Below are 9,421 nucleotides of genomic sequence, written 5' to 3' on the forward strand. Positions count from 1 at the left end.
GGTCCAGGATGGTGGGCGGGGGGAGGGGCTGTGGACGGGGGGAGGGGGCTGTGCGTCCAGGACGACGGTTGGGGGGAGGGGCCTAAGGGTCCAGTATGGTGGATGGGGTGGGAGGGGCTGTGGGTCCAGGACGGTGGATGGTCTCCAGGTTCTGAGGTTGGATCGGGTCTGAAGCAGCTTCACAGCCTGGTTCTCGCTGCTCCACCCGCTGCCCGACACCAGTGCGGGTTCATGTTTTCTTCACTCCGCGTGGGCTCCCGGCTCCCGTTCCGGACGCGCCGCGTGGTGTCTTCCTGACGGCTTTCGGCTCCGCTGTCCCGGAGCCCCCCGCTCGGAGTCCGCTTCAGTCCTGCCTTGCTGTACGTCGTAGGAAAGCCGGTCTGCATGGTATCTTGGTCATGCCACATGAGCGCAGATAATTTTGTGTAAATTCTGTTTGTCCAGGGGCCCTGGCCCCCCGCACTGCCTCTGTCATCTCCTCTGTCACCCGTTGCTGCAAATCCAGGGTCGAGCGGCCGAGTCCGGCGGGTACACCGCGGGGCGGTGAGGGGTTGTCTGCAAAAAGACAGAAGTGAAACTAGAAAGCTCAGCTCCGCTGTTCTGAGCTACGCGCCTCTGCAGGGATTTCTGTCTGTTACGTAAGAGGAGAAATCATTCTGATGGTTGAATAAATCAGCAGCTTGGGGACCAGGTGGCATCTTCCCGGCAAATACGGTGGTTCCGTATTGGCACGCGTGTATCTTACAGTCCCCTCAAATCCTCACTTGTGAACCAGAGTTTCTCTTCTGTTCTAGAACAGAGGTTGGACTGCAAAGCTTAAAGTATTTGCCATCAGGCCCTTCGCGCTCTGAGCCGCGTCCCGGGATACGGAGCGTGCCGGGCTGTCTGTGAAGCTGCGGGTTGGAAGGAGAGGATTTTGGAAGGTCAGTGAACCCTCTGAAATGGTGCAAAATTGGGTTTGTGATGCGTACGTGCGTTTTTGGAGGGCAAGGAACCAGAGCTATCGGAGTCTCAGAGGGGTCGGTCTGTGACCTCAAGACATTTAGAGTGTGGTGTGCATCTGGCCAGGGAGGCTGGGCCTCGTCTGTCCCTGTCCCCTCCCGCTGGGAGATGGGAAGAAGGTCACAGAAAACCCAGAGTGAGGTCGTCCCCCTACCATGTGTCTCCCCCGCCCTCGGCTCTCCTCCTGAAGCACATCTGAGAATCTGCTGCCTGAGAACAACAGACCTCCTTCCCCCAGTGTCAGTGTGGGCCCGGGGTGAAGCCAGGGCTCAGAGTTAGGGCCCTGCGGGGACGGCCTCCCGTCCTGTCCATGCAGGTGCCGGCTGGTTTTGTCAGCAGCAGGATGGCAGGGACAGCATTGTTGCTGAGCTGTCCCTTTCGAGGTGGGCGGGGCTGGGGCTCACCTCTGGGGCTTCCCAGGAGCCTGATGCCCACATGGGCCCCCACTGTTTTGTTTTCTTTCTGATAATTCTCCCCTGCATCTGTCCCGTCTTCCAGGACAAGGGCCTCCCCACCGCGTGCATCGGTCTGATCGTCGGGGGCGGGGGGGGGGGGGGACAACCACTTGCTATGTGGGTGGAAAAAATAGGATTCAAAGAATATCTGGCTTTAATCATCTCAGAGCTTGTGGTGAACGTGGGGAGAAGAGGCTATGGCCACAGTGCTTAGAAGAGCATCCTTGTGGGGCGCCTGGGGGGCTCCGTCGGTTAAGCGGCCGACTTCGGCTCAGGTCATGATCTCGCGGTCCGTGAGTTCGAGCCCCGCGTCGGGCTCTGTGCTGACAGCTCGGAGCCTGGAGCCTGCTTTGGATTCTGTGTCTCCCTCTCTCTCTGCCCCTCCCCTGCTTGTGCGTGCACGCTCTCTCTCTCTCTCTCTCCCTCTCTCTCTCAAGAATAGATTTTAAAAAAACATTGAAGTTTTTTTTAAAAAAGAAAAGAATCGGGGCGCCTGGGTGGCGCAGTCGGTTAAGCGTCCGACTTCAGCCAGGTCACGATCTCGCGGTCCGTGAGTTCGAGCCCCACGTCGGGCTCTGGGCTGATGGCTCGGAGCCTGGAGCCTGTTTCCGATTCTGTGTCTCCCTCTCTCTCTGCCCCTCCCCCGTTCATGCTCTGTCTCTCTCTGTCCCAAAAATAAATAAAAACCGTTGAAAAAAAAAATAAAAATAAAAAAGAAAAGAATCCTTGTTTAAATTTTTTTTTCATTTTATTTATTTTAGAGAGAGAGTGGGAGGGGGGAGGGACAGAGAGAGAGAGACAGAGTCCCAAGCAGGCTCCACACTGCCAGCATGGTGCTTGAACCCACGAACCCTGGGATCATGACCACATGAGCCCCCAGGGGCCCCAGAAGAGCACCCATATTATAACAAATGTTTAAATGACGGCTTTTCCATTTTGAAGTTGAAGCATAGGTATAATCTAATCTATAAACACGATGTTAAATCAATATAACGCCCTGACAGGAATATAACGAGAAAAGGAAAGGGGATGTAAGTGATGAGGAACTAATATGTCCTCACACTAAAAGGCAAAGGGAGTTATTTTGACTCTCACACTCACTTATAAGGAATAAGTTTGGACTTAAGAGAAGAAAATATTCAACAGACATTTCTTAAAGTTTTATTACCTTTGACATCTAGAAATGAGGGCCACATAAACGGGGTCACGCACTGTCCCCGGGAAGTCCACCCAGATGGCACTGTTCATGGCTCCCATGGAGACCCAGGTCACTAGGAAGAGATTTTCCGGAATGGTGACTAACTCCTTGTTTATAGCTGCGAACTGAGCAGGGTACGATCTTCCCTAGATTTGTCAGATCCCATGTCTGGAAAATTCAGAATAGAAACAGTGCCGAGAATACTTTGTTGAGGGGCACCTGGGTGGCTCAGTCAGTTAAGCGACCAACTCTTGATTTTGTTACGGGACCAGGCTGGGACGCTGGCGGAAAACCCAAGCGGCACTCAGAGATCTTGGTGGATTGGAGATTTATTTAACACCGGCGGGCTCAGAGGAGACCGTTTCTCCAAAGATCTGAGCGCCAGATGCAAGTGCGGAGGGTAATTTATCGTCATCAGCTCCCATCCGGGGGGGGGGGGGGTTCGCAAGCTGCAGCAAAGAAAGAAAGAAGAACCCGGAGGAGGGTCTCTAAGCTAGAGACCAGAGTTTGTTTTAGCCCCATTGGCCATCTTTGGTGTTCTCCAGCTTCTCCAACAATTTAGGCTCAGGTCATGATCCTGGGGTCGTGGGATCGAGCCCCACATCAGGCTCTGTGCTGACAGAGCAGAGCCTGCTTGGGATTCTCTGTCTCTCTGTGCCCCTCCTCTAATTGAGCTCTCTCTTCTCTCTCTCTCTCTCTCAAAATAAATCAAACTTTAAAAGGAAATACTTTGTTGGCCTGCAGAAGAGAGTCAGGGTCTGAGGTCACTTTGAGACAGTTTCGGCCTCCAGGGACGCCCGGCGGGTCATCGTCCCTGGAGCTGAGCAGCTCCGCCTGTGCAGGACCAGGTGCGTGTGGCCTCCCTGCTTCCCGGGGCGCGTTGTGGCCCGGACACCTGCACGCTCACAGGACGCTCCCGCAGAGACAGCTTCCCCATCAGGAGCCACTGTTCCGCACAGGAAGTCTCACCCAGGGTGATGGTTTCTGCCTCAGCAGAGACCAAGTTCCCCAAACAGATCAGTGTTGTTCCCTTATTGGCAGTGATACTCGTTCAACTTCGCATTTCTTCTTCTCAGCAGCAGGCATCCTTCCATCCTCGCTGTGCTGATGGAGAATATGGCCTCGTAAGGGAGGGAGACGGCAGATAAGTCAGCCAGTGTTTGCGCCAGATAATTAAGGGCTTGTGATGGTTGCCTGGCAAGGAATAAACAAGGTGTGTTTGAGCGAGTTGGGGGCAGGGGAGTTACCGCAAATAGTGAGTGTGGGGGAGGCTCTCTGAGGAAGTGTCCATGTGAGGAGCAGAGAGAAAAGCGTTCCTGCACAGGACGCAACATGTGCCAAGGCCCTGAGGTTGGAAAGAGTTTGGAGAGGCAGCCAGGAGCGCCACGCTGGCACTCCCGGTCACCCGGGCCTGGTGCTGACTGCTCCTCCCCCCGCACATACGGGCCTGTCTTTTTCCCTCCTGCCTTCAGGCCTCTGCTCCGGCACGATGTCAACAGAGAGGGCTTTCCTGACCACTGTCCAAGTAGCAACCAACACCCAGCCCTGGCGGTCCCTGTCTCCATTTTTCCTTCTTTTGTTGGGTGTCCCCCCTCCGCTGCTTCCCTGCACCAGCACGTGAGCCCATGAGCACAGTCATGGCTTGTGAGTTCGTCTTCTCTCCCGGGTCCCGAAAGGTGCCCAGCACCTAGTGGACACTCCCCACATACTTGTCGAAGAAGTTGTTGGGGAGACAGAGCTGGAGCACAGAAGTCCTTGTGGCCGTCGTCCCCAGGGCTCTGTGCAGGGAGGGGACAGCAGAGTCCCCAGGCTGCCAGGAGGGCGACCCACCCTGGAAGGTGCGGGGGACTTGTGGCTGCCGCCTCAGGCCTTGGGCAGCGATGGTGAAAAATGATCAGATTGGATCAACATTATCGCCGACTTCTTCCCAGTGATTATTAAATGCCCGGTTTTGATGCTTGGGGTCAACTCGGAGTCGATGCCTCCTTGTGATTTGCTCTAATCTGTGTGTCACAGCCTCGGGTTTCCATGGAAACCAGCCCCCACTTGGAGCAAAACACCAGCAGAGCCAAGGCTTACTAAGGCTTACGGCAGGTGCCTCCTTCTCCCCCCTCCCCCTGCCCCACCCCTCCGTCTCCCCCCTCCCCCACCCCTCCTTCTCCTCCCCCCCCCTCCCTTTCCCCCCTCCCCTCCCCTCTCCCTGTCCCTCCTCCTGGCCCCTGAGCCGCATCAGTCTCTCCTTACTTCTGACGTTACAGTGAGAGCCCATTGAATGGGCTGCAGGCACCAGACGCGGGGGCTCCAAGGGCCGATCCCCCCGCGCTTCCTCCGACCCCACAGCCCCGCACTGGGAACACCAGGCCGGATGCGGCTGTGCCGCCGAGCATCCACACAGCCCTGCGGGCTGGCTGGCAGGGGCGCCTGGTTCGTCCGCATTAGACCCATCCTGTGATGCTTTGTGGACAGTGGCATAAAGTACCCCTGCTGGTGCGCTGAGGCGGCCCGGCTGCGGACGGAGGACCGAGGAGCCGGCTGTCTGGGAACGGGCCCAGGGGACATGCGGACGTGTCTCCACCTGCAGCTTTCTCCCGCTGCCTGCGCAGACCTTGAGTAAGCGACTGCGTGAACTAATGAACCGTTACTACAAAGACTGAATGTTTCTGAAGGACTTGGAATAGTGCTTACCTTTAGGCCCACCCCCCCACAGCCGCACCCACAAAGGGTCTTGGCAGCAGGCAGGTCGTGCGGGAGCCCCCATGTCCCAGGGGCCCGCGCGCCATGCCTGGAGCTCGGTCGGCTGTGTCTTCTTTTTCCCGTCTTCTCCGCGGGATCATGGGAGACCCCCTTGACCTTGTCTTCGGAGTAGTGCTCGTGGCCAGTCCTGTGCTGGCGCTTTCTTCCTGCTCCTCGGATGGTCGGCTAGCCTTGTACCGATTCTGCAACCTCACCCAGGTGCCCTGGGTGCCTGGCACCACGGAGATCCTCCTGCTAAGCTTCAACTACATCGAGACTGTCACTGCCTCCTCATTTCCCCTCCTGGAGCAGCTGGGGCTTCTGGAGCTCGGGACTCAGTATACCCCCTTGCGTGTTGACCGAGAGGCCTTCCGAAACCTGCCCAATCTTAGAGTCTTGGACCTGGGCGGGAGCCACATGCATTTCCTGCATCTCGACGCTTTCCAGGGGCTGCCCCACCTGCTGGAACTTCGACTCTTCTTCTGTGCTCTCTCCGATGCCGTATTAAGAGACGGTTATTTCCGAAACCTGGACTCTTTGACTCGCCTGGACCTGTCCAAAAATCAGATTCGTAGCCTTCACCTTCATCCTTCATTCCGGGAGTTGAATTCCTTGAAGTCTATCGATTTTTCCCTCAACCAGATACCCATCGTATGTGAACAGGAGCTCAAGCCCCTCCAAGGGAAGACGCTCTCCTTCTTAAGCCTCGCCACCAATGGCTTGTACAGCAGGGTCCCCATGGACTGGGCCAAGTGTATGAACCCATTCAGAGACATGGTGCTGGAAACCCTGGATGTTTCTCACAACGGCTGGACCGCGGATGTCACGGGGAACTTCAGCAGGGCCATCAATGGGAGCCAGACCTCCTCTCTGGTTCTCGCCTACCACATCATGGGGGCTGGGTTTGGCTTCCGTAACATCCGGGACCCTGACCGGAGCACATTTGCCGGCCTGGCCAGGAGCTCAGTGGTACGTCTGGATCTTTCACACGGCTTTATCTTCTCTCTGAACTTTAGGCTCTTTGAGTCTCTCAGGCACTTGAAGGTCCTGAACCTCGCCCACAACAAAATAAACAAGATTGCAGGGGAAGCGTTTTATGGACTCGACAGCCTGCAGGTTCTCAACATGTCACATAACCTTCTGGGCGAGCTTTATAATTCTGATTTCCGTGGACTGCCTGAGGTAGCCTATATTGACCTTCAAAACAACCACATTGGGATCATTCAGGACCAGACATTCAAGTCCCTGAAAACATTACAGACCTTGGATCTCCGCGATAATGCCCTTAAAACCATTTCTTTCATCCCGAGCATCCCTACTATCTTCTTGGGCAGCAATAAACTGGTGACCTTGCCGAACGTAAGGCTTACGGCCAACTTCATCCACTTGTCAGAGAACAGGCTAGAAGATCTGGACAGTCTCTACTTCCTTCTCCGGGTCCCTCACCTCCAGATCCTCATTCTGAATCAAAACCGCCTTTCTTCTTGCAACCCAGCTCATGCCCCAGCGGGGAGCCTCAGCCTGGAGAAGCTTTTCCTTGGAGGAAATATGTTGCAGCTGGCCTGGGAAACCGGCTTCTGCTGGGATGTTTTTAAGGGGCTCTCCCGGCTCCAGGTCCTGTATCTAAATAACAACTACCTGAATTTCCTTCCGCCAGGAGTATTTAGCGACCTGACCGCACTGAGGGGTCTCAGCCTCAGCTCCAACAGGCTCACCGTTCTTTCTCCCGGCGACTTGCCTGCTAATTTGGAAGTCCTGGACGTGTCCAGAAACCAGCTCCTGTCCCCTGACCCCGATCTGTTTGAGGGCCTCAGTGCCGTGGACATAACGTACAACAAGTTCATCTGTGAGTGTGAACTCCGTCCCTTCATCAGCTGGCTCAACCAGACCAACGTCACTGTGCTTGGGTCTCATGCAGACGTCCTCTGCATGTACCCCGCCTCGCTTGCTGGGACCTCCCTCTCCTCTGTGTCCATGGAGGGTTGTGACGAAGAGGAAGTCTTAAAGTCCCTGAAGTTGTCCCTTTTCATTTTATCCAGTGTTACCGTGACTCTGTTCCTCACGGCTGTCCTCACGGTCGCCAAGTTCCGGGGGCTTTGTTTCCTCTGCTACAAGGCAGCCTGCAGACTGCTGTCCACGGACCACGCCAAGGGCAGCGGGTCTGACGTGTACAAATACGACGCGTATCTGTGCTTCAGCAACAAGGACTTTGAGTGGGTGCAAAACGCTTTGCTCAAGCACCTAGATGCTCAGTACAGCGACCAAAACAGATTCAACCTGTGCTTCGAGGAGAGAGACTTTGTCCCGGGGCAAGACCACATCGCCAACATCCAGGACGCCGTGTGGGGCAGCAGGAAGGTGGTCTGTCTCGTGAGCAGGCACTTCCTCCGAGACGGCTGGTGCCTCGAAGCCTTCAGTTACGCCCAGAGCCGCTGTGTGTCTGACCTCGACGGTGCCCTCATCCTGGTGGTCGTGGGGTCCCTGTCCCAGTACCAGCTGATGAAGCATCAGTCTCTCAGGGGATTCGTGCAGAAGCGGCAGTATTTGAGGTGGCCTGAAGACCTCCAAGATGTCGACTGGTTTCTTAATAAACTCTCTCAGCACCTTCTAAAGAAAGAAAAGGGAACGAAGAGAGACGGCGACATTCAGCTACAAACCATAGTGAGCGTCTCCTCATCCGCTAATCCCAAGCCACAGACAGCTCTGCGTCTGTGCTAAGCTACCGTTTGGGGTCCTTTCTCGTAGCTTGTCTTTCCTACTAGGAACACGACGGGCTGTTGGTTTTCGTACCAACACGATGCCCGGTCTCCCTGACCCCACCATGGAGGGGAGAACTGTTTTCTCCCGTTGTGCCGACCACAGGGCGTGCCCCGGTCGGGGGACGGGCACCGGGAGACCCTTCCCCAGCACTCAGGCCGTCCCTGCAGAACAACACTAAATGAGCACACGGACGAAGAGGCGGGTTTCCTTCCCCTTGTGGGAACAGTGCCGTTGCTGGGTATGGGTCACGCCTCATCTCCGGGTAGGGGTGATCCCGAGGAGGCCGGGACGAGAATCGCTAGATGTCTCGGGGCCATACCACGCTTCCTGTTCTGACCCTCGAGGTCTCACCTCTGTGGGCCGAGAACGTTCTTTGTCAGCCTTATTTCCTCCAACTCATCAGCCGTTTGGCGGCTGCAGGAAGAACAAGGCCCACATCCTGGTCTGAGTCCTGATTCTGCTCCTGCGGGCTGTGTGACCCAGAGTGCCTGATGTGCCCTCTCTGGGCCTGGTCTCGTCTGTGGGCATGCTCGTATCTACCAAGGATGTCAGGCTTCTCAAACCTTTCCTCGGTCGCCCTGTCGGCCACAGGGATGCACACTCGGGGGCACCTTTGCTGGCAGTCGAAACTTCCTTGAGATTGTATTTTTTTACCTCAAAAGAAATCTATATACATTTTGCATTCTGTCTTTTTCCATGTTGATTTTTTTTTATTAAAAAAAATTTTTTTTAATGTTTTCATTTATTTTTGCGACAGAGAGAGACAGAGCATGAGCAGGGGAGGGGCAGAGAGAGAGGGAGACACAGAATCAGAAGCAGGCTCCAGGCTCTGAGCTGTCAGCACAGAGCCTGATGCGGGGCTCGAACCCACAGACTGTGAGATCATGACCCGAGCCGAAGTTGGACGCTTAACCGACTGAGCCACCCAGGTGCCCCATCCATGTTGATTTTAATACAGGAACGTTTTTCTGCGAAGGTATAAAGAAAACCAGGGAAGGTGTGCCAAAGTCACCCCGGGGTTTCGCACACCTCCTCCCCCAAATCCAGGAGCCCCTAGGCCTGGGCTCGGCGCTCACCCTCCTGTCTCTGTGCCCCTGCCCTGACTCCTCCAGAACACACGTCCCACAGTCTACCTCTTCCTTCTGGAATGTTCTCCCAGCCCCCTGGTGGGCCTCCCTTTTGTGCAAACTCTTGGCACCTCACCTGTTCTCCTAAGACCAGCACTTTCTACTTTCTCCGAGAGCTGGGAGCCTGTCGGCTGCTCCCCACTCTG

The 9,421-nt window shown here is 55.7% G+C and overlaps 1 protein-coding gene across 8 annotated transcripts in view; it reads left to right on the forward strand.

Moving 5' to 3' along the window:
* Positions 1–8,839, forward strand: part of TLR5 (toll like receptor 5) — a 16,245-nt gene extending 7,406 nt beyond the window's left edge. For 2 of the 8 annotated variants that reach the window (XM_040451972.1, XM_040451971.1), the window contains exons 2-7: positions 795–923; positions 3,378–3,503; positions 3,735–3,868; positions 4,128–4,180; positions 4,672–4,749; positions 4,914–8,839. In XM_040451972.1, the coding sequence (XP_040307906.1) occupies positions 5,434–8,106 (2,673 nt within the window). In that variant the 5' untranslated portion in view covers positions 795–923; positions 3,378–3,503; positions 3,735–3,868; ... (1 more) ...; positions 4,672–4,749; positions 4,914–5,433 and the 3' untranslated portion in view covers positions 8,107–8,839. The remainder of the gene's footprint in view (positions 1–794; positions 924–3,377; positions 3,504–3,734; positions 3,869–4,127; positions 4,181–4,671; positions 4,750–4,913) is intronic. The other 6 variants (XM_040451973.1, XM_040451978.1, XM_040451976.1 and 3 more) reach the window with 5 other exon arrangements.
* Positions 8,840–9,421: the final 582 nt, after the last annotated feature.

This window comes from Herpailurus yagouaroundi, unplaced genomic scaffold, assembly GCF_014898765.1.
Source record: "Herpailurus yagouaroundi ecotype Mexico unplaced genomic scaffold, PumYag 205, whole genome shotgun sequence".
NCBI classification, from domain to species: domain Eukaryota; kingdom Metazoa; phylum Chordata; class Mammalia; order Carnivora; family Felidae; genus Herpailurus; species Herpailurus yagouaroundi.